At 38.0% G+C, this 24,569-nt stretch overlaps 1 protein-coding gene across 7 annotated transcripts in view; it reads right to left on the reverse strand.

The window, feature by feature from the left end:
• Window positions 1–24,569, reverse strand: part of MAGI3 (membrane associated guanylate kinase, WW and PDZ domain containing 3) — a 259,109-nt gene that overhangs the window by 48,638 nt on the left and 185,902 nt on the right. For all 7 annotated transcript variants that reach the window (XM_061410539.1, XM_061410537.1, XM_061410540.1 and 4 more), the window contains 4 exons: window positions 11,896–11,953; window positions 7,793–7,887; window positions 3,953–4,141; window positions 697–1,302 (listed from right to left, as the gene is read on the reverse strand). In XM_061410539.1, the coding sequence (XP_061266523.1) occupies window positions 697–1,302; window positions 3,953–4,141; window positions 7,793–7,887; window positions 11,896–11,953 (948 nt within the window). The remainder of the gene's footprint in view (window positions 1–696; window positions 1,303–3,952; window positions 4,142–7,792; window positions 7,888–11,895; window positions 11,954–24,569) is intronic.

Raw genomic sequence — 24,569 nt, forward strand, 5'->3', positions numbered from 1 at the left:
TATGGATTTAAGAAAGCCCATTAAAATATAACTTTTTGATTAGTCCTTGGAACTGCATTTATGTCTGGGAGCAGTTCAAGTCAGTTGATGACCTTGGAAAATAAAATTATATTTCTCTCAAATGAGCATTGTGGGGTTTAGTTAACATTTACTGACAGATATTAAAGCTTAAGATAAAAGTTTTACGAGCACAAGCTATCATGACTGCTTTTACAGAACAGATTAACACACCATCCAACATTTTTACTTATTCACAGAGATGCTAGCTCTTTCAAAACATCCTTGGTACATTACAGAGGTCCAGATGAAGTACCACTGCTTGAAAGAGTCCATTTCTATTATTGCCATCAACAGAGAAAATGAAATTAAGAGGATATATTTCATCTTAAGTAGGACAATGCTATGACTCTATCTAATCATTAAAGTCATAAATCAGATTTTAAAAAGAACATAGAGGGAAAGAAATCCATAATGGACACAAATGAAACCACTAATAACTAAAAAAAAAAAAACAAAACAAAAAACAACCACTACAAAAGATACTGCTTATGGAAGCAGTCAGAGAGAACTTAAGGAAAATGCACACTAATTACCAGTTAAGTCTTCTGGCAAAGAGATATTCTGACCTGGAAGGAAGGGCAATTCACAGATATAAATGCATGAACAATGACGACTTTTCCTTGTGCTTTTACTCACCTCCTCTTAAGATAAGTAATGGTACATCTGCACCTACTGGAAACTGCTTTAGCACCTCTACCACTTGGAGATGTGTTAAATTCTGCACATTTTGATGGTAAATCTCCTTAATTATATCCCCTTTCTGTAGGCCTTGACACCACTGACTATCCAATATCATTTTCACCTTCTGCCCAGTTGGGCTGTCAGCAATTGCAAACCCAAAGCCTTTAGGGCCCTTGATCAGAGGGATAGTCACTAGTTCTGGCTGGGAGCTGCCTGACGATGCCATAGACGCTCTCTGTTCACTCAGATCTGATGCTCCGTTAAAACGATCACTGATCAAGCTGTGTCCCGATTTTCCATTCTGGTCCAGCACCACTGCTCCTGACTTAAAATCCTGAGTGTTCATGCAAGTCTCTCCCTTAGTTAACGACTGTCCATTGATGACAGGAGTAGCAGCAACAATGTCCACAACAGGATCTTCATTGTCATCAGGAAGCGGATACCCACGACATAGAGTGAGGTTTACATACTGATTGACAGGTACCAACTGAAACATCTGGACAACATCTGCATGGGTGTGACCAAGGACACAGTTGCCATTGATGTCTACAATAACATCACCTGGTAAAACATAAATCACATTAAAAATGTTAAAGCCATCAAATAGATTGATCTTTTATTGGGGGAGATAAAAATAACTGAAATTTAGCATCTAAATTTCAATTCTGGAAACCTCTTACTATTCATTAACTACTGAAAAAATAGATTTTGAACACAGACATGTCATTCTCCCTTCGGTGACTCCTCCCTAAAAAGAATATATAAACATGTGTGTGTGTGTGTGTGTGTGTGTGTGTGTATGACTCTTTGCGATCCCGTGGACTGCCTGTCAGGATTCTCTGTCCATGGAATTCTCCAGGCAAGAATACTGGAATGGGTTGCCATTTCCTACTTCAGGGGTCTTTCCAACCCAGTGACTGAACCCACGTCTCCTGCATTGGCAGGTGGATTCTTTACCACTTGAGCCACCTGGGAAGCCATATAAATGTATGCTTAGTGGCAAACAGTTACGACCTCAAGCGAATCTTAAAAAAAATTCCTATTATCCTTGTTAGTATATCCTTTGAGTGACACCTAAGTGGGTACACAAAGCTAGGTACATTGTTGTAGGTGTTCAGTACATAGACAAGCGGTGCACAACTCCACTGGCTACTTATACAAACTGACAAAACAGACGTTCTTTAAATACATCTTATTTCACGATTTTTAAGTAGCCATTGATTACAAAATTCATTCTAGTTTGAACAATGTAAGGTTAAAGATTAGAATAATAGCTTATGAGTGTATTTTCTTTTCATATCTTTCTCTTTTTAGAGAGACTTTCAATTTAGTGTAATTTAGTTATCAAAAAGAGAAATGAGCAACAAAAAAATTCAATACAAGTAAAGAATATATTATTTAAGATGCTGAAAATTCAGCTGAATTAATCCTTATAAAAGCTGGTTTTACTTTCTTGATTTTACATCATTACAACCCACTCTGGTTGTAGGGTCTTTGCCACTCATCAGTTGTGTGTTTTTTAAATGCAGTTTTGATTTTTAAAATTTGTCCTCTGATGTCTCATGCATTTGCTGCTTTTATTTGAATATGATTATTTAAAAGGTTATTGCCAAATAAAGGTGCTTCAATTTGTTCTGATTGCATGTAGGCTTTAAAAAATCAACATGAACGTTATTTAAAAACAAATGTTAGCCTGTGGAAATTCATTTCAAAATTCAAGAAGATAAAGAAATTAAACTAATTGGAAACAAAGCTTTGACTTTTCCTCCCCTAGACAAAGTTCTCTGAATTTTTATGGAAGTATCCTATTGCTTTACAAATTAATAACACCTTTAGACAAATCTAAATCTACATCATAAAATCCTGACAGCATATATAATAGTTTTGAGATGTGTTTCAGGGACAACAATATTTAAAAAGTAAAAATTGAGGACTTAGGACAAAACCTTAATTTTAATCTCCAGAGTTTGCTGATTTTATAAATTAATAAATTATAAAAATAATTTTGTTTATAAATATATAACTTTTAATTATTTTAAGTTTTCTAGTTTAAATTTCTATCACCTAATTCGGGAAGTATAATATGAGAGATCCCATATTCTAATTGAAAATAAGTTGATAGCAGCCATCAAAAGTAATATGACAATTGAATCATCCAAATGGAGAATGTATTTACACATAGTATGTGAAATAACAGAGGATTAGAAAAGCCTAGCAAATAGTGTAAGAAGCAACCTCAGTGGATTATTAAAATCTTTCTGGAAAAAAAGCATTTAAACCTTTCTCATAATCAGTAACTAGTCTTAAACTTCCTCTAACCTATAGCCATAAACAGTCGCTCACATAAAAATATGTAACAATCACCAAGTAAAGATGTTGAGAAAACTACATAAAAGACAAATTCATACAGCTCTGTAAAAATAACAACCTTATTGTCTATAATTCTTTTTTTCCCATTCTTTTCATTTTTTTTTGTATTCTTTTTTTCTTTTTTTAGCTTTATTGTCTATAATTCTTAACATAGTGGCTTAACTTTACTAATAGCCACTAAGAAAGCAAAAAACAAAGGAAAGGGTCCAACCTGGTGAAAAAATGTGGGGTATACCAATTTGTTCAGTATTACTGTAAACATCACAATGAATCACTTTTCCAAAAAGACTACAGGTAAATGTTAAATAACTCCAAAAGTACCCTACGTAATCAGAGAAAATCAGACAGTCAAATAATTTTCTGAGATGGTTAATAAATCCTTAGCTTAGTATAGCCAAAGGGTTATCTCAAACTATACAAACTATTCAAAATATTAATAAATGACCCTCCCTCAAAACTACCATGTACTTAATTTAGAAGATAAACTATTTTAATACAGGAATCTACCTCCTGGTTGTGTAATTTCTTTCTCTCTCTCTCTCTCCACACACAGACACACATATAAACACACAAAATACATATATGCTATGTACTTATATAGCTATTATATATTTGGGGTGTATATATATATAAAACATTTTCACTATAATCTTTGTTATAGGATCACAACTCTTTAAGTACTTTTCTTTTTTTAAATATTTTTTGCCACGCCATGTGACACGTGTGGGATCTTAGTTCCCCAACCAGCGATGGAACTCATGCCCCCTGCAGTGGAAGCAGAGTCTTAAACACAGGACCGCCAGGGAAGACCCCTTTTAAGTATTTCTGAAAAACCTGTTACCTGGTGCAATTTTCCCATCCTGAGCTGCAGGACCATCTTTCAGCACATTTTTCACTTGTAGGAACTCATCAGGCCTATCCCCACCAATAATGGTAAAACCAAATCCCATTGTGCTTTTTTTCAATGATGCTCGAACAAGGATGCCTTTAAGCTGGGATGGATCTCGAGTGAAGTGCGATTTTTCTGTATCTGCAAAAAATGAGAAACAGAATAATTACAATGAATATACTTCTCAAAGCTAATTTCCAAGATAGTCTATATAATTTAAATACAACAAACCATAACAGAAGGAAAATAAGACAGAATCCAATGTTATACAACAGTTGGAATTTAAATTCATATATTAAATCACTGAAAAAAAACTTAGTTAATGAATCATTTCTCATTCTTTTACAGGACTCTTCTACGTCATTTGGAAGGTATGCTGCTGCTGCTGCTGCTAAGTCGCTTCAGTCGTGTCCGACTCTGTGCGACCCCAGAGACGGCAGCCCACCAGGCTCCTCCGTCCCTGGGATTCTCCAGGCAAGAACACTGGAGTGGGTTGCCATTTGCTTCTCCAATGTAGGAAAGCGAAAAGTGAAAGAGAAGTCACTCAGTCATGTCCGACTCTTAGCGACCCCATGGACTGCAGCCTACCAGGCTCCTCCGCCCATGGGATTTTTCAGGCAAGAGTACTGGAATGGGGTGCCATTGCCTTCTCCTTTGGAAGGTAAAAAAACATCTATTTCATCTCCTTCTCATTGCCTTGTCTGTACTTACTTTTTCTAATCGCAAAGAGTCCTTTAGATAGAAGTCAGAATGACACACCTGAAGGAAAGCCTTGGGCACTCATTCGGATGTATATTTCATTTGAATAAGCAGCTACTGGAGCTCTACGTAGAAAACACTATTCTAGGAAGATGAAGGCAACTGTCACAAACTTATAAGACAGACTACATTGAGAACTTTGTATAACCCATGACTCAGGCTTTCTGCAGCCTCTAACTTCCATTTGATGAGTGGCGTGAGCCCCTGCACTACTAGCAAAGGGCTTCATGCTTCTTTCCCTTATACCTGTGCTTAGTGGAAACTTCAGGAAGACAAAAAGCAGTTTCACTGAAAAGCCTATTTTTAGAGGTTTCCTCAGATGATCCTAGCACTAAAAGTGATCCACATTTGCAAGCAATACCTGTCTTCTCTTTTCCAGAAAGTTCGCTCCACCTGGCTGCCATTAGGGCACTTAGGAAAACTGTGGGGATCAAACTGTACAGATTTATAACTTAAAAAACACTGTTTAAGTTAGCTTTTCAAAATACGGTTTAAATTTTTCTGACAAATCTCTTTTTTAACAGCTTTATTGAGACATAATCCACATATGACAGAATTATACAAGTCAATGACGTGGTAACCATCACCACAATCTAACTTTAGCACAGTTTCTGTCTCCCCAAGCACACACCAAAGAAATCTTGGTGCTCATTAGCAGTCACTTCTCATTTCTCCCCAACCTGCCCTCACATCCTAACCTCAATGACTAAGCCACTTTCTTTCTATAGACATGCCCAATCTGGACATTTAATATAAATGGAATTATATAATATGTGGTCTGTTGAATGGTTTATTTCACTTAGCATAATTTTTTGAGGTTCATCTGTGTTGTAGCATGTACTTTATTCATTTTTTATTACTAAATAATATTCCATTATACAGATATATCACATTTTATTTGTTCACTGATTTGTTGGGTTGTTTATACTTCTTGGATATTATGAGTAATGTTGCTGTGAACACTCATGTACAAGATTTTGTGTAGGCAAATACGTTCATTCCTTTTAGGTACATATTGGGAATGGAAATGCAGCAGTTACCATGAATGTATTAATATTATAACTATTTAATGTTCTGAAGGATTGCCAAACTTTTCCAAAGTGGCTGCACCATTTTACACTGCACCATCAAGGTTTGAGGGTTCTGACTGCTTCACATCCTTGCCAGCACTTGTCACTGTCTGCTTTTTTTTGGTTACAGCCATCCTAGTAGGCATAGAGCGGTCTCTCACTGTGGTTTTGATGCTCATTTCCCTAATGACTCAAATTCACAAGGCTGACTTGTTTCATATTGAGACCACACTACTATCAAGCCCAGAGTTATCTCTGTGTATCTGCTGCTGCCCCTTTTAGCATGCATTAAAGCTTACCGGGTCTTAGAAAAGAGCAGTCCTGGGGGCTGCTCTGTATGGCTGCATGGCTTGTGCAGTGTGCACACGGCTACTGCAAGCAGTAGGGCTATTCTGGAAATACTGACAAAGGCAGGTTTGGGGTAGGAGTAGGTCTACTTTCTTTGCTATGTTCTTCTCAGATTTACTGATCTCTTATAAATACAAGCACTTGACATTAAAAAAAAAAGTCAGCTATTTCGGGCTTCTTCTCATGGCTGCCTATCCTTGCAACGTCATTTCTTATTTCTACTATGCTCTGGTCATTCGTATCTGTTTTCTGACCCCTGAACCACCACTTCATGCTGCTATGATTTTATATATCCTGTTCCATCTACTCAGTATGCCATCTTGCTCCTCTGAATTTTTTATCTGCCTGATTTAGCTTTTACTGACACTTGAAGACCCAGTTCAAATATATGTCCTCTGTTTGAAAGTCCCCCTGCCCCTCAACTTCCTCCTTTAAAGCAAAGGTGAGCACTCCCTCTTTTACACCACCACTGAACCTTGTACGTCTTTATTAATAACAATGAAAACTATCATTTTCTGGCCACCATGTGCCAGACATGTATTTGTAAGCACTTTACATTATTAACTTGCATACTCAGAACCACCTTAAGAGGTAGGTACTACTACCATTCATATTTTGTATTAATAGACGAGAAAACAAACATTTAAAAAACTCACCCAAGGCTACACAGCTGGGATTCAAACTTGCTCTGTCTCCCTGTACATTTAACTACTAACACAGGATGGCATCTACCAGCATATATTATAACCATTAGTTTCCTGTTTTAGACTGTAAACTTTGAGGGTAAGACCTGTCTTACTCTTAATCATTTTTTAATACCAGGTACCAAGGAAAGCACTACACATATAGAAGGTGCTCCAAAATATTTATTAATCTAAAAATATTTGCTAAATCAAATGTAAAACTTAAGGGAAGGGACTATGTTTTTGAAGAGGGGCTATAAAAAAAAAAAACTGTTTCATCAGCAACTGAGGGAAGAATCTACTAGATTATGATGATAAACATCTTATTAATGACAGAGAAGGGGGAGGCAATGAGGGATGAGTAGGATGGAACATCCTGGACATCTTTTACAAAATACACATGGCTAGGCTCATCAAAATCTCAGGACCTATGCATTTTAAAAATGTTCCTCAAATATCAAATGATATTACTAATACCCTACTATCCCAGTTGAGAATCAATGATATAGGCAAACAATAATAGTGGATTTGCTTAGTATTTGTTCATATCAGTTAATAAAGAATCCTGAATGGTCACTGATGTTATTAAATCTAAGCAATCAACTTGGGAGAAGCTCATAATGAATCAAAGATCTAATACTGACTTGGCCTTAAACACTAGAAAACAATCCAATTTACAAATTAAAACCTTGCACCCATAACAAAGTTATTCAATCCCTTCTCCCAACAATTTCACACTTTCTATATAAGCAGCAAGAGAAAAAAAACTCAACATTTTCAAAATGGCCAGATGTTTTATTAAGATTATTCATATCTTTACAGTGACAAAAATTAGACAGTCTCTGTTGATTTTCAAAGTTCAAACTCACTTTTATTATTTCAGCATATAAATGTCACAAGTTATTCTTAGAAGATAGAGGTAAAAGTTCTACCTGGTTTTGAAGACCCAGTATCAGCCTGTCCTAACTGCTTTTTCCTTTTGGCTTCCTCCACTGGATTTTCAAACTGGGTTTTCTGGTTAAGGTGACTGTAAAATGTAGACAAATATGCATTTCAGTTTAATGTGAAAGAGTTACATATTTTAAAATAGACTCTCGTATCATTCCATCATCACACGTTAAGGGACAAACATGTATCCTTACGCTACGGAACCCAGAGATGCTGACAAGTCATGGAGGAAGAGCTTTTCAACAGCTAAAGAATGACCCACAGAAGATGCCTAGAAGTCAAAGTTGCTGAAATGTTTCATACAGCTTCTCTATAATCGTTTCTAATATTGCTAACAACAGTTTTCAAAACTATAAATGAAGCCCTCATATATGATATAGCTAGAACTATTGGCAATTAATCAGTTAAGTTTTTTTTTTTTAAAGGCAGTTAATAGTAGGAGGGTTTTAAGTTTCTCTGAAGTGAAGCAGCTGTGAAGACACTTTTGAAGAAATCTGAGTACAGATGTCTTCTAGAATTTTACTATTATTTTTCCAACTGACTCACCCACATCAATTTACATCAAAAAAAAGCAAAGTGACTTGCTTTTATCAAACTGTTATCACAGACCAACTCTTTTACAGTTAAGCTTCAAAATTATATAATAACTAATTACATAATTATACGTTCAACAATTTAGGAACAATCATAACTAACTCTTTGAAAGCATACAAGCCTGTGGTAGAAATCAGGAAAGTATGGGGAGACGAGAGGCAGGCCATTAGATGATGGTATTCAATACACTACGGCGAGAGCGTGTTTCACAGAAGAACTGAGCATTGGTTATCCTGGCAAGCCAGTTAACTGTGGTGGATTAAGAATGTAACTACTATACGAAAGATGTTTAAGATTGCAAATGGGTCTAACACAGAAACAAGGGGGAATTATATCTAATACTTCTACACTACAAACACATTTCAGCCAATTGAAATTCATTTTCCAGCAGAAACCATTTTAACAAGAAGTGACATTACTAAATATCAATAATTAAACATTAAATCATGAGAATTTCAGATTAAGACTGTCTTTAGATAAGCTGAATATTACAAAATCTATACACAAATAGTCATACAACTTGGATATTTTCTTTGCCACTTGTGACCATTAATGGGGATGGAGGAGGGGTCAACAGGGAGAAAAAAAAACCCTTACAGCAAGGTACCCTCACTTCCGAGTATGCCTCTCTATGCCTTTCAGGCTTCTAGTGCATTAGCAACCCTGCAACAGATGTAGGTATTCAGTTTCAGAGCTCCAAATATGGCAAGCTCTACGTGACATTCTTTGGGTTCTGATTTCACTAAAATTCAAGTATGCTTCTGCTTCTTACTATGAGAAAGGACCTTATCAACTGAGTTAACTGTTTAACCGTCCATGAGAATGAAAATCTTCGGTGTTAAGTTAGGTACCATTTTTAAAGTTATTTATTATATACTGATAATTTACATATTCTTGAAAAAACAAAACTAGAAACTGACATTTCGAAAAGAATAAACCTGTTTAGAAAGAACCTTGGCTTACTTGAACGTCATCAGTTAGAATGACTCACTTTGCCGCCCAGGCATTAATACATAAAAAGGAGTAATTTATATTTATGCTCTTTGTAATGTGTGGGAGAAGAGAGTAGAAGAATGCAAATGAGTAATCCCTTTCCTGAAAAGTCTTTGACAAAAGAGTGTAAGATTTTAGAAAAAAGAGTAATTGCATCTGTCACCTTAGACTACCTAGATTAAAATGCCAACCAAAAAACAAAACAGTAAAAACACTCTCCTTTTCCTTTAGTTACTTATACCCATAGTATTATTAACATGTGACAAATTCTGTTTTCTGTAAAACTAGTTATGGGAAGAGAAGAGAACATAATAGATTATCAGAAAAAGTAAACAAGAGTAGCAAACAAGCCTGATTTAAATAGATAATTTATAATTTGAAATTTCATCTCTATTAAAATTTTGTGTAAATATATGAATTTTAAGAATTCATTTCCACAAACAAAATCATTATCCTTCATGAAAAGTTAAGATATGAAAAGCAGATGTATATTTTCACTGTGTCACCAAACTGTAGGAAGGCAATTAAAGAATACATTAAGACAACATTTCTAAAGATATGTGCATTCTTATGGAAGGCCTGCCATTAAATTTTGGGAACAATTTTATTTCCAAAAATAAATTAATCCATTTCAGAATCTCATCTTCTAAAATAAATGCTTACCCCAAAAACCTGCCATTGCAGTTGGTGTTACTACTATAAGGCTCTTGCCAAGAGCAATCATTGCGCCATCTGGTTTGACAAACTGAGAGAGCCAGAGAGTAGCCATTCAAGTAACAGCTTTTTATCTCCATCAGTAAACTCACTGCAGATTACTATAGTTGAGATTCAAAGCCTAACTAATCTGGGAATCAAGCCACACTTCAGAACTCGGCTGATTCCATACTAATGTGCATCTTGAGTACAGCCTGCTCTTTCTTAATCTAATAAATTACCCTCCAGTAGAATGAGCTCGTCTGGGAACTATCATACAAAATCACATCGGTGCCATTGCTGTTGCTTCTAATCAGGCTGTTTCACATGCCTCCATGACAGCTGGGAGCAGGTCACTTCAGGACTGCCCTGAAGTTGCTTCAATATTAGTACATCCTTGTTTAATGAGAACCAGATCATTTAGCGCAAGATTTTATAACAGGCAAATGAATTTCACCTCTTGACCATGCATTCACATTTGTTGGAATGGATACTAAGAGAATGAGAATCATTATCTCAGAAATGTTCAGCAGTGTTAATGGCAAATAATAGTTGATGGAAGCCCAATTTGAACAGACTAACTATTAGGGGGAAATTTACCACAAATTCTTTTCAGCTAGCCTTCCAATATTCCTTTGATTTGAAAAATGGTTATTTTTTTTCTTTTAACTAAATATACTTTAGAAAAAAGTAACAAAAGAGCTGCTATATACTTCTCACATCATAGTATCGGAAAGATATGAAATAAAATTAACATAACCTTTCAGTGGAGCTGTTAAGTTACAGATCTAAGGGTCAAACTGAGTTATTTTTCTTAGAGTATAAGTTAGACTTTAAGAAATCATTTCAAAAATCTCTCTAAGCACAGTGACTCAAGTAACATCCTACACACTAGTATAAGAACTAGCATTATAACAGGATTCAGTTACTCACTTTAGGGAAGTGGTATTCATTTATGCCAGCAAATGATGAAAAACTAATTAGCAATCATAAAAATAGAAGATGTTCATGTTCACCATTTTTCCAGGTAATAATATTTTGCCTTCACTACCTTGGCAGATGATGCAGACTCCTAGTTCCCAAGTTAACAGTAACCTCTCTGATGTAATTATTTGCCTGGTTGTAGATGACTGAGATCAAAATTCTATCTATATCATCTGGAAAGAAAGCAATCCCAATGATCATAACAATGTAGCAATTAGATAAATGAAGAAAAGGGAAAGAAAAATCAGAAGTTGATGTTATCCTAATTTCTCTGGCTAACATAGGCAGGTGTTTGATCCTCTATTCCAACACAGATTTATGTTTAAATTTAACTATAACAGCTGTGTCAGAATCAACTTTCACCTCTAAAAAGAAAACTAAGTTTTCCTTGATTAACTCCTTAAAAAAGACAACAGTTGTAATCATGTACTTCAAAACTTTGGATCGCTATGATACAATGCCCTTTAAGTGCTTTCACTGCCTTCAGAATCATGCAGGTGTGGTGTTGAAAGCGACCTTACTAGTTCACCTTTTGCTTTCTATCCACTCCTTCTCTTCCTAGAGGCCGTAGTAGTACTGATGACATCTCCAGCTATTAGTCATCTGAGCAACTTACCCTTGGCTCTCTATATTTACTTCAAAGCCAACTTCTAGGGAGCACAGAATCAGTGAAGTAAATGCCCACTGTCCCTACCTTCTCATTCCCCTGGTGGCAAAACCTGGAAGCGGGATTGCAGAAGCGTAAGGTACTTCATTCACTCCCTAAAATTGTGCAATGAAAGGGAAACATTTTGGGAAAGCATAAACTGAGGTACAAACTTACTCAACATAGTACGTCCCATATTGAGGGTCCTCTATTTTCTCCCAGCCGTAAGGAAGTTCTGCAAATTAAAAAAAAAAAAAAGAATTGAGTGAAATGCCAGTTTCAAAACCAACAAGAAAAGAATTTACCAAGTGAATTCCTGTCGTTTATTTCATTACACTGATATCTGGGAGACGATAAGGTAAGAACTCACTTTCAAAATACAAACACAGTTTGACTCGAGTGGCTTCTTCAATAACTAGTAAATGTCTCAGCAAGTAATCAGAAACAGAGAACAAAAGACAACATTAAACTCGAAGGTGTTATTTGAATCATGAGTCATAAAAATGCTAGGTATTTAAAAAATCACCTGGTATAGTTATTTCATTTAAATAGCTTTATAGCACTGATGTGAGACACAGCCTGCAAGTCAGTAACAAGCAGCAGCTGCTTGTTAATTTTTTCACTATGATGCAAAGGAATTGTCGATTATTTCTGTTATCACATTCTAACCTACTTCTCTCCACAGGCAAGTCCAGTCTTGGATTTAAACCATTTCAAGTGGATAATTTAGATTTGCTTCAAATCTAAGAAAATACCTACTTTCTCTTGAAATAACAAGATCTAAGTGTCTGAAGGAAAACTACGCAGTGCCTTGTGTAGAATCTCTATTTGTGAATGGTCACAAGGAAATATCTTACATATAATTATTATGTACTATTGCAAGTAAAGTGACCAATAAAATACAATCAGAAAAATTAAAGGTAGTTGAATTTCTGATAGCTAAAAAAGAAAAAAATTCTGGTCTTTTTAACATAAACTGACCCTTAGAATCAATCCTCTTTCCCTCCCACTCTGTCTGTTTTCCAAGGTAAGGCTGCTGAGGAATCTTTTTATTAGTCAGACATGGTTTAAGTAGGCAGGAGTGTTCCTAGCAGGTGGTTTTTATTGCTATCAATTATACACAGGTGCTCAGCAAGAAGGAAGTTTTTTTTTAAAATCTACAGTTGTACTCCATGATGACCACTCTTTGATTTTCAATTTCTTGTAGACTGTGTTTCTGCTATACTGAAACACAGACACATATACATACATATACAAATGACACAGGCTAGGCAGCAAACAGGCTTAGAAAACATCAAAGAACTTATTAATTTCATATCATTAAGCTGCAGTACAATGTATCCACTTTGTAAGAAAAAATCCCATTGAACCTGATAAAAAGTACAAACCGTTACGCTCTAATAAAAAGTATTATTCCACATTCAGGAAAAAAGAAGAGAATAGATGACCAGCTTCTTAATGAAAAGCTCTGAATCATCTCCACCCCTTTTTCTCCTATATACATAGTTCTCTGCCTATGTATATAATATTAACTGGTAGTTTTGAAGTCTGGTGAGCTTTTGCGGTTTTCCTTTAAAAAAATCTGGTTGAAATGTCTGAGATGGAAAAGATGAGAATAGCTGAAAAGTAACTACTATGTGAAAACAGATCAAAACAACTGAGAACTGGGATATACTTCAGTTCACTTTGATCCTCCACAGCTACAAGGCAAACAATCATCAATAAGTACAATATTTTATGACTCATGTGAACAGAAAAAAGAACAAAGAGCATCACTCATCACCCAGTTCTACAAGGGTTAAGTTGCAACCCAGTGCATCCTGAAAGCAATTCGGGATGAAAAAATAAAACAGGATGAGGTGCTCTGTGCTTTGGATAAACGGGTCTTCGATAATTAGATTATTGAAGGAAGAATTTCAATGACCCCAGTGACTTTTCTTCCCATACACAGGAAAATACTAAGACCATTAACTTGAGATATCTATCTGTTCTTCGTGATTAGCAGTAATCTTTTACTAAAATGTATGCTTGACTACATAGATTTCCTAACCAAAATATTCATATACATCCTGGCTCCTCTCCTAGCTCTTGGAACAGATCCTCGGAGTTACTGAGTGCCTGTTTCCTGGGGCATGGTCCTTAGTTAGACCCTAAATAACAAAGCTCACAACTCTCCTTCATGTTGTGTGTTTTTCTTCAAGTCAACACCAAGCAACTGCTACATGAATAAAAGTATTTATTGGATTGTATGAACAATGAAACTGTGAAAAATGCTCTATATAATAATATTACCAAAGCAATATCATGGAGAATTTCCTATGAGAGAGAAAGAATTTTCTTTAATAGAAATTTTCTTGAAATAGCATGAGAACTCAATTGTGCTATATAAGGATGAATTCTACAATGGTACCACATCTGGATTTATGCTCTGTGAGAATTTTGGAGAATTTAAGCAACTATAAATTCAAGGGATTAGCATTAAATAGCAGAGACATTACTTTGCCAACAAAGGTCTGTCTAGTCAAAGCTATGGTTTTTCCAGTTGTCATGTATGGATGTGAGAGTTGGACTATAAAGAAAGCTGAGTGCTGAAGAACTGATGCTTTTGAACTGTGGTGTTGGAGAAGACTCTTGAGAGTCCTTTGGACGGCAATGAGATCCAACCAGTCCATCCTAAGGAAATCAGTCCTGAATATTCATTGGAAGGACTGATGCTGAAGCTGAAACTCCAACACTTTGGCCACCTGATGCAAAGAACTGACTCATTTGAAAAGACTGATGCTGGGAAAGATTGAAGGCAGAAGGGGACGACAGAGGATGAGATGGTTGGATGGCAACACGGACTCAATGGACATGAGTTTGAGTAAGCTCCGGGAGTTGGTGATGGACAGGAAAGCCTGGTGTGCTGCAGTCCATGGGGTCACAGAGTCGGACACGACTGAGGGACTGAACTGAACTGAATCAAGCAACTATAGAGATAGTTGAAATATTCCATTTGCTCCCTAAAAAATTCACTAAGAAGGATGTATTAATGCCTAATAAGAAAAAAGATCAACAAATATATTTCAGTGTTAATGTGGAAGTTGAGTCAGCATTTTAGTTAGCACTTAAAGAAGCAACTAACAGATAAAGTACAGTCTTTTCTTTAGGCGAGTAAACAAATCGGTAATTTATCTTCTGGATTACTCTTAGGAATCACTTTAAACCCTCACATGTGATAACATCAGACAGGTTTTTGCAGGGTAGATTCATGCAGTTAAAGAAGTGATTATTACTTGCCCTATTAAACTAAAGGTAATAAAACCTAGACTCAAATACCTAGCAATTTTATACACTATCCAGTGAGTCAATTCATTTACTGAATTTCTCCCCCTTTTCTTTCCTTTTTTTCCCTTTCTTCCTCCTCTTCCTCCCCTCTCCTTCCTTATGCAAAAATAAAAATTAGAAACACAGTTCTTGACATCAAGGAGTTCACAGTCGAAAAGTGAAGACAGAAGAGAGAAACGATATAGCGAAATATAAAGTGTGACGGCATTAGTGGCTCAGTTGTGTCCAACTCTGCAACTCCATGGACTACAGCCTGCCAGGCTTCCCCATCCATGGGATTTTCCAGGCAAGAATACTGGACTGGGTTTCCATTTCCTTCTCCAGGGGATCTTCCCAACCCAGGAATCGAACCTGGGTCTCCTGCATTGCAAGCAGACTCTTAATGTCTGAGCTATCAGGGAAGCATAATAATGAAACAAACACGCTTTTGAGGGAGAGCTGAGAACCACCACCAATTGCTTGGTAAAACAATTATCAGAAAAGTATTCTAGAAGACGGTGTATTTGAGCAGTCTTAAAGAATGAGTTGGGATTGGTGAGAGGGAGGCCATTTCACTGATCAAGGAGCACTGAGGGATTAAAAATGGCTGGCATTTTCAGTAATTACAAAAATTTGATAGGACTAGAGTGAGGTACATATGCCAGGGGGCTTGTCTTATAATAGGAACCAAAACACATTTCTGGAATGCTGGGTTAAGGAGTTTGGCCTTTATTTTGATGATGATGATGAAACTGATTAAATTGGACTGTGACATGATTAAATTATATTTGGGGAAGTTATGGGTAACAGTAATAAAGGATGAAATAGATGGAGTGGAGTGAAAATAAAGGCAGGCAAATAAGAAAATCATTAGTAGCCTAGATAAGAAATTATGAAGGCTGGCGCTAAGGCACTGGTAGTGGGAATATAGAGAAAGAATGGATAATAAGAGACAAGTTGAAGCAACAGAAATTAATGACTAACACGAAGATTGTGGGAGGGGAGGAGGTCAAGATGATATCCAGGTTAATGGCTGTTTAAGCATAAATATGATACATTATAAAATATTTATTGGATACCTATGGAAACAGCTGTGAGAAGAGGAAAGAAGTGTTAATTTGGATTTAGAGGCACTTAGGAGACAGATATCTGGAGGAGGAAATAGCAACCCACTCCAGTATTCTTGCCTGGAGAATCGCATGGAGAGAGGAGCCTGTCAGGCTACAGTCCATGGGTTGGCAAAGAGTTGGACACGACTGAAGTGACTGAGACAGCACAGGAGACAGATAAGAAAAAAAAAAAAAATGATGAGCAGCACTGGACACTTAAGAGATGGCAGTTTTTTTAAAGTCAGAATTGATAGGACTTGATACTTAGCTGCAATGAAGATAGGGTGAGGAAAAGTTGAGGACGATAACCAGTTTCAGGCTCACAGAACCGGGAGGATGTAAGGTCAGTTGGTGACAGCAGGAAGTGCAGGTATACAAAAGATTTAACTCAGTTTGGAAGGTGTTGCATTTGAGGGGCTATGCAACATCCTTGTAGAGATACCTAATAATTTCTTGGAAATATGAACCTGGTCCTGTCCTCAGAAGAGAAACAGAGGAAAATAAAAGATCTGGGAGGCACTGCAATTAAAGCTACGGCAGTGGACAAAATTACTGAGGTAAGTTGTGAATAGAAAAGATGGAGAATAGAAGCTTAGGAGCATTAACAATTTAAGGAGCGGAGTAAGTAAGAATAGGGGGAATGGAGTCAAAGAAGACAGACGAGGACAGCGTGGTCAACACGAGCAAATGCTTTATAAAGCTGTCAGGACTGGAGATAGGGGCTAAAAAGAGTCCACTAAATCTGGCAATCAGGCAGGTGGTTACGGGTAACATTAAGAAAAGCAGTTTCACGAGAAAGGCAGAGGGCAAAGTTCAGCATACTGCGGTATTAAAGAGTAAATTGTGGAGTCCTTGAGAAATAGCCTTCTTGTTTTGGAAACTCAGTTGTAAAAAAAAAAAAAAAGCAGTTTGAGAACTCTGGAAGAGAAAATAGGAAAGACCTAACCATATTTTCCTATTTTAAAAGCTAAAGCACCTTACCCGTGCCAAAAGTTGACTCAAAAAGCAAAACTATTTCTGGCATATAAAGCCGCTGATTAGTTCTAAGGACCATGAACTTATCATTCCTCTTCTCTAAATAGCAATTTTCTTATTTAAATATATAAATTATAATTGTTTTCTCATTGTGGAGCTCTATTCAACTGATAATTTTCTTTTACCACTCTCTATAAAGGTATCAACATGAACACATTTTAGTAAAAATGTCTTTAGTAAAAAATTTAATCTTTCTTTCATCATAAGAGAAAAGTAGTGAGTTGAAAGTAAAATGGATTCCTGATGTTGAATTTTTAAGATGACCATTTAATTAACACATTAATTATTCTGAGTGGAAGACAAACATGTACACTCATTAAACCATCAGATATGGTGTAAAAACACAGGTTATGAATAGCAGAAGACTGGGGGGAAAAGGGCAAGTTTTAGGAACTGTAAAGTTTTTCTAGATCTTAAATGTTCAGCAGAAGGTAAACAATATCTTAAACTATAAAAACTTACATTTAACATACTGTTATTACTATCCCCTTTACTAGCATCTACTCTGTGCAAGGTACTATGGAGACTACAATGTAAGTTAGATATAGTCTATTCTGCAAATAGCTGATTGTGGGGCTATTTCTCCCCTGTTCAGAGAAGAGACCAAGTATATGGCAAATGTGGTAACAACCAGCTGGGCATAAAACAAACAGGCTCCAGGTTCCAAATTTTGGGGTCCCCAAAGGGAAACAGAAATGCAAAAATGCAAAATGGCTGTCTGGGGAGGCCTTACAAATAGCTGTGAAAGAAGAGAAGTGAAAAGCAAAGGAGAAAAGGAAAGATATAAGCATCTGAATGCAGAGTTCCAAAGAATAGCAAAGAGAGATAAGAAAGCCTTCCTCAGTGATCAATGCAAAGAAATAGAGGAAAACAACAGAATGGGAAAGACTAGAGATCTCTTCAAGAAAATCAGCGATACCAAGGGAACATTTCATGCAAAGATAGGCTCGATAAAGGACAGAAATGGTATGCATCTCACAGAAGCAGAAGATATTAAGAAGAGGTGGCAAGAATACACAGAAGAACTGTATAAAAAAGATCTTCATGACGAAGATAATCACGACAGTGTGATCACTCACCTAGAGCCAGACATCCTGGAATGTGAAGTCAAATGGGCCTTGGAAAGCATCACTACGAACAAAGCTAGTGGAGGTGATGGAATTCCAGTTGAGCTATTTCAAATCCTGAAAGATGATGCTGTGAAAGTGCTGCACTCAATATGCCAGCAAATTTGGAAAACTCAGCAGTGGCCAGAGGACTGGAAAAGGTCAGTTTCCATTCTAATCCCAAAGAAAGGCAATGCCAAAGAATGCTCAAACTACCACACAACTGCACTCATCTCACACGCTAGTAAAGTAATGTTCAAAATTCTCCAAGCCAGGCTTCAGCAATACATGAACCGTGAACTTCCTGATGTTCAAGCTGGTTTTAGAAAAGGCAGAGGAACCAGAGATCAAATCGCCAACATCCGCTGGATCATCGAAAAAGCAAGAGAGTTCCAGAAAAACATCTATTTCTGCTTTATTGACTATGCCAAAGCCTTTGACTGTGTGGATCACAATAAACTGTGGAAAATTCTGAAAGAGATGGGAATACCAGACCACCTGACCTGCCTCTTGAGAAACCTATATGCAGGTCAGGAAGCAACAGTTAGAACTGGACATGAAACAACAGACTGGTTCCAAATAGGAAAAGGAGTACGTCAAGGCTGTATATTGTCACCCTGCTTATTTAACTTCTGTGCAGAGTACATCATGAGAAACGCTGGGCTGGAAGAAGCACAAGCTGGAATCAAGATTGCCGGGAGAAATATCAATAACCTCAGATATGCACATGACACCACCCTTATGGCAGAAAGTGAGAGGAACTAAAAACCTCTTGATGAAAGTGAAAGCGGAGAGTGAAAAAGTTGGCTTAAAGCTCAACATTCAGAAAACGAAGATCATGGCATCTTGTCCCATCATTTCATGGCAAATAGATGGGGAAACAGTGGAAACAGTGGCAGACTTTGTTTTTTGGGGCTCCAAAATCACTGCAGATGGTGACTGCAGCCATGAAATTTAAAGACACTTACTCCTTGGAAGGAAAGTTATGACCAGCCCAGATAGCATATTCAAAAGCAGAGACATCACTTTGCCAAAAAAGGTCCATCTAGTCAAGGCTATGGTTTTTCCAGTGGTCATGTATGGATGTGAGAGTTGGACTGTGAAGAAAGCTGAGTGCCGAAGAATTGATGCTTTTGAACTGTGGTGTTGGAGAAGACTCTTGAGAGTCCCTTGGACTGCAAGGAGATCCAACCAGTCCATTCTGAAGGAGATCAGTCCTGGGTGTTCATTGGAAAGAGTGATGCTAAAGCTGAAACTCCAATACTTTGGCCACCTCATGCAAAGAGTTGACTCATTGGAAAAGACCCTGATGCTGGGAGGGATTGGGGGCCAGAGGAGAAGGGGACAACAGAGGATGAGATGGCTGGATGGCATCACCGACTCAATGGCCATGAGTTTGGGTGAACTCCGGGAGTTGGTGATGGACAGGGAGGCCTGGCGTGCTGCAATTCATGGGGTCGCAAAGAGTTGGACACAACGGAGTGACTGAACTGAACTGAAAGGGAAATACAGGTTACTATGTAGCTCAGTTGGTAAAGAATCTGACTGCAATGCAGGAGACCCAGGTTCGATTCCTGGGACCAGAAGATCCCCTGGAGAAGGAAATGGCAACCCATTCCAGTATTCTTGCCTGGAGAATTCCATGGACAAAGGAGCTTGGCAAGCTACAGTCCATGGGATCACAAGAGTCAGACACAACTTCACGACTAAACCACCACCATAGAGAAATACAGGTAATGTTGCAAAGGCATCTCCAGTAATAGGGGTTGGGGAGTACCTCTTGGATTAAAACACTTTGAACATCCCTGAGTGCAATTTTGGTTGCTCTATCTTAAGAACTGAAGTGGTTTGCCATTCCCTTCTTCAGTGGACCACATTCTGTCAGACCTCTCCATCATGACCCATCCGTCTTGGGTGGCCCCACACAGCATGGCTTAGTTTCACTGAGTTAGACAAGCTGTGGTCCGTGTGATCAGATTGGCTAGTTGTCTGTGATTGTGAGTGCAGAAGAATTGATGCTTTTGAACTGTGGTATTGGAGAAGACTCTTGAGAGTTCCTTGGACTGCAAGGAGATTCAACCAGTTCATCCTAAAGGAAATCAGTTCTGGGTGTTCGTTGGAAGGACTAATGTTGAAGCTGAAACTCCCAATATTTTCGCCACCCGATGCGAAGAGCTGACTCATTTGAAAAGACTCTGATGTTGGGAAAGATTGAGGGCAGGAGGAGAAGGGGATGACAGAGGATGAGATGGTTAGATGGCATTACCGACTCAACGGACATGAGTTTGGGTAAACTCTGGGAGTTGGTGATGGACAGGGAGGCCTGGTGTGCTGCGGTTCCGGGGTTGCAAAGAGTTGGACATGACTGAGCGAGTGAACTGAACTCAACTGATCTTAAGAATGATACAATTAAGATCACCATGTAATGTATTCTCCACTTTTAAGAGTAAAAGGAGACCCTATTATTAATTATACTGGGACAGTAGGAATAAGAAGGATTAGTCCCTCACCACCCAAGGCATGCTGCTAAGTCGCTTCAGTCATGTCCGACTCTGTGTGACCCCATAGACAGCAGCCCATCAGACTCCCCCGTCCCTGGGATTCTCCAGGCAAGAACACTGGAGTGGGTTGCCATTTCGTTCTCCAATGCATGAAAGTGAAAAGTGAAAGTGAAGTCGCTCAGTCGTGTCTGACTCTTAGCGACCCCATGGACTGCAGCCTACCAGGCTCCTCCGTCCATGGGATTTTCCAGGCAAGAGTACTGGAGTAGGGTGCCATTGCCTTCTCTGAACCAAGGCATACAGTCACCCATAATGCAAAGAGCTTTAGGGGAACAACACACTTTTGCAGAGAATCATTTTCAATTTCCTGAGCCCCTCTACTTTGTTCTCCAAGGAAGAAAGAATGCCTTATTTGATAGGTGAGCTTTAGAGAATGAATTCAGTGTGTTTGGCTTGGGGCCTTCTGGGTCCTCTTGCGGCTTCTGATGCTAGCCTGCCTGCAGAGAGGGTGCTATCTGATCTTTTGCCGTATCTGCCTTGTGGGAGAAGCCAAACAACTGAATACAGAGGCTGGAGAGTGAGTGCTTAAGTCTCCCTCTGGTACGGGTGCAATATCAGTAAGCCCAATATAGGTGTGGCGCTAAAGCCATGTTCACTCATCAGATGGTATTCTAATCTCATCTTTGTTTCCTATGTCTTATTTCTCTATTGACTCCTCACTAATGAATGAAGATAGATTTTTTTCTTTTCTTTTTCTGGCCATGAGCCATGTGGGATCCCAACCTGCCACACCAGGGATTGAATGGTTGCCCTCTGCATTGGAAGTGTGGAGTCTTAACCACTGGACCACCAGGGAAGTCCTGAGGTAGAATTATTATTTTTTGCTTCCCCCAGAACCCTAAGGAGATTAAATATTATTTTCAAGAAGGATGCCCGAAGGATAGAGTGGCTTCTTTCCTTCTTTTCTTTCTTTTCCTCCTCCTTTCCTTCCAAACATTTAAGTCTCAACTGAAGGGATAAATAGATAAGACAAAATTACTGCTCTTACAGAGTATAGGTATCTAGTAACAATGCAATGCCATAGGTGCTACAATAGAAACATGCTGTGTACAGAGGCAAGAACACCTAATCCTGACCTGGAAGAGAAAAACAGAGGAGGCTACAAAAATTATATGTTTGAGCTTAAAAGGATAAGCAGATATAAGCCAAGTGGACACAGGGAACAAGGTTGGTTCCTGGCATAAGAAATGGGCCTGTGGCAAAGATAGGGACTCTCTCTCCCGTGTGCATGCGTGCACGCTCTCTCTCTTTCTCTCTCTCTCTTTTTCTCCCTCCCCACGTACTCTTCCACTCTCTTCTCTTTGAGTCTTGGATTCTCCTGCTATCTTATAAATAAAATAGAGCTGTAACACTGATTTGCCTAAGAGCTGTAACACGGTTTGTGAAGGCTTTAATGTCCGTTGCTCCAAATCTTTGTTGTGACGAGACAAAGAACCGAGGAACATACACTCGAGTGACATCTATGGTGCCATGACTCGGGTTTAACCTGGCTGAAACAACCTCTACGTGGAAGAGGCCAAGCACAACAGGAGCCCAACTCAGCAAAGCTCCCGCGCTAGAAGCGGAAGGCGAAGAAACCCAGTGCAGGGGAAGGCCCATTGTGCTGGAAACTGGGACAGCGAAAAACGAACTCAGCAGAAAGCTCACGCGGCCCAGTCTCAGATTCCAGAAGACCTCCGGTTAAGGTCCTTGAGACAGAACTGCTGTTGGAAGCACAGGACACTCGTATTGGAGTGAATTTCTGTTATTGCCGAGGAGGACTTAATCAAATCTATGCCTCAAACATTCCGATTTAAAACGGAGGAAGGCTGACCAAGCAGTAATTGAGTGGGAAGAAAAACAAAAAGAAAGAACAAAGAAAAGGAAGATGAAGACATGCAGATTTAACAACGCCAGGAATCAAAGGCCACTGGAGATATAGAATTCATGAGGGCATCTTGGTTCCAACCAAGTGCATACTTGTGTGTATGTGTGTGTGTGTGTATGTATGAAAGACTCTTACCAGCTTCCTGATCAATCTACAGCCGCTACTGCTAAATACAAGAACTAAAAGTGTCAAAAAAAAAAAAAAAAGAAATGGGCCTGTGGCAAAGATAAAAATATGTCATATTTATGGTATGAAAACATTTTGAGAAAGAAATAAAGAATACAGTTCATTTACAAAAAATCTTTAATACTTTCCCAAGGAGTCTGGACTTTATTCTGTTGATAGTAGGGAGCCATTAACTAAAATGGCCATTAACCTGAGCAAGGGAGAGCTATGAAGGCAGTTATATTTTAGAAAGATTAATGGATAATGTAGCTAAACTTTTTTGATCATGTAGTCTTATCAATAAAAAAATCTGACCATGTACTTCCAAGAGACTTATATATTCATAGACATAGATATACTAATCTACTAACATATACATAATAAAGCATATACAAAATAGACATTTAAAAAGGAGTAAAGACTAAATAAACAATTATCCCAATTTCACCTCCATGTGGTTGAAAAGAGCTCTTATGAGGTGTATGAGAAGTGTCAGCTCCACCATTTTTTCACTGTTACCTTGGGCTTGCATATCTGTATTACCTTTAATCACCAGTGTCTTTATAGAAATCCTTTTAAGTCACATTTTAATTTTGTGTAAATTAAAAACTATGTAATATGGTCTATAAATCCACTTAAGTGTGCACAAGTAAACTGAAAAACTTTACAGGGCTCCTGACAAAAGCAAAGGAGTCGGCTTCATTCTTCCTTTAAGACTGAGGAGTGTATATGATAATCTGACAAAGAGAATGAAGTAGAATACCATTGCCAATCTGTATGTACAATAGTAGAGCATGATACTGACATTTTCTTCCTGTACCCAAATAGTTGGAATGCCATCATTTATTTTACAGACCACTGGCATAAAAGATACATTGGAGGAGAACTGTAGGAAAAAAAGAGACCAGAATAATCCAAATGTGTGGTAGTTAGAGGAAAGGAGAGGATGATATTAAAAAGAAAAAAAAAAGCATGAATAGAGAATAGGGAGCATAGGGAGCTATATGAAAAAGCAAACATAGCAAAATGATCATTATAATATATGTATTCACTGAAAAACTCAGTTTTTCTATATGTTGGAAAATTTTCATAATAATATATTGCCAAAATATAGAAAAAGGAAAGAGCAGCAGGGATTGGAAACTATATAGGGGACAGAGCAAGAGGAGAAGCAGCAGCAAATAGGACTCAAAGGATTTTGCCCAGATGATTATAAGGATGGTACCTAAGAGAGAAAGCAAAATGTGGGGACTGTGGGAGAAAGATGCTAAATTCAGTCTTAAATATGTTTATCTGAAGTGCCAGTAGGGCAATCAAAAAGAAAGTCTCAAAAGTAGTAGGAAATACAGAAACAGGATTCAGAACAGAGGACAACACTAGAGATTTAGACAAGGAGACTAGCTACAGTAAGTTGGTAGTTAAGGCTATGAAAATAAATACATTCTACAAGGGAAAATAGGAAAAGGCAGAGAACTGAACTGAAACCATCAGCTGGTAGGAAAATGAACAAAAGGGCAAAAGGGTTAGTCACTCAGTCATGTCCGACTCTTTGCAACCCAATGGACTGTAGCCAGCAGGTTCTTCTGTCCATGGAATTCTCCAGGCAAGGATACTGGAGTGGGTTGCCATTCCCTTCTCCAGGGGATCTTTCTGACCCAGGAATCAAACCTGGATCTCCTGCCTTGCAGGCAGATTTCTTTAT

Source organism: Bos javanicus, chromosome 3 (genome assembly GCF_032452875.1).
Source record: "Bos javanicus breed banteng chromosome 3, ARS-OSU_banteng_1.0, whole genome shotgun sequence".
Taxonomy (NCBI): Eukaryota; Metazoa; Chordata; class Mammalia; order Artiodactyla; family Bovidae; genus Bos; species Bos javanicus.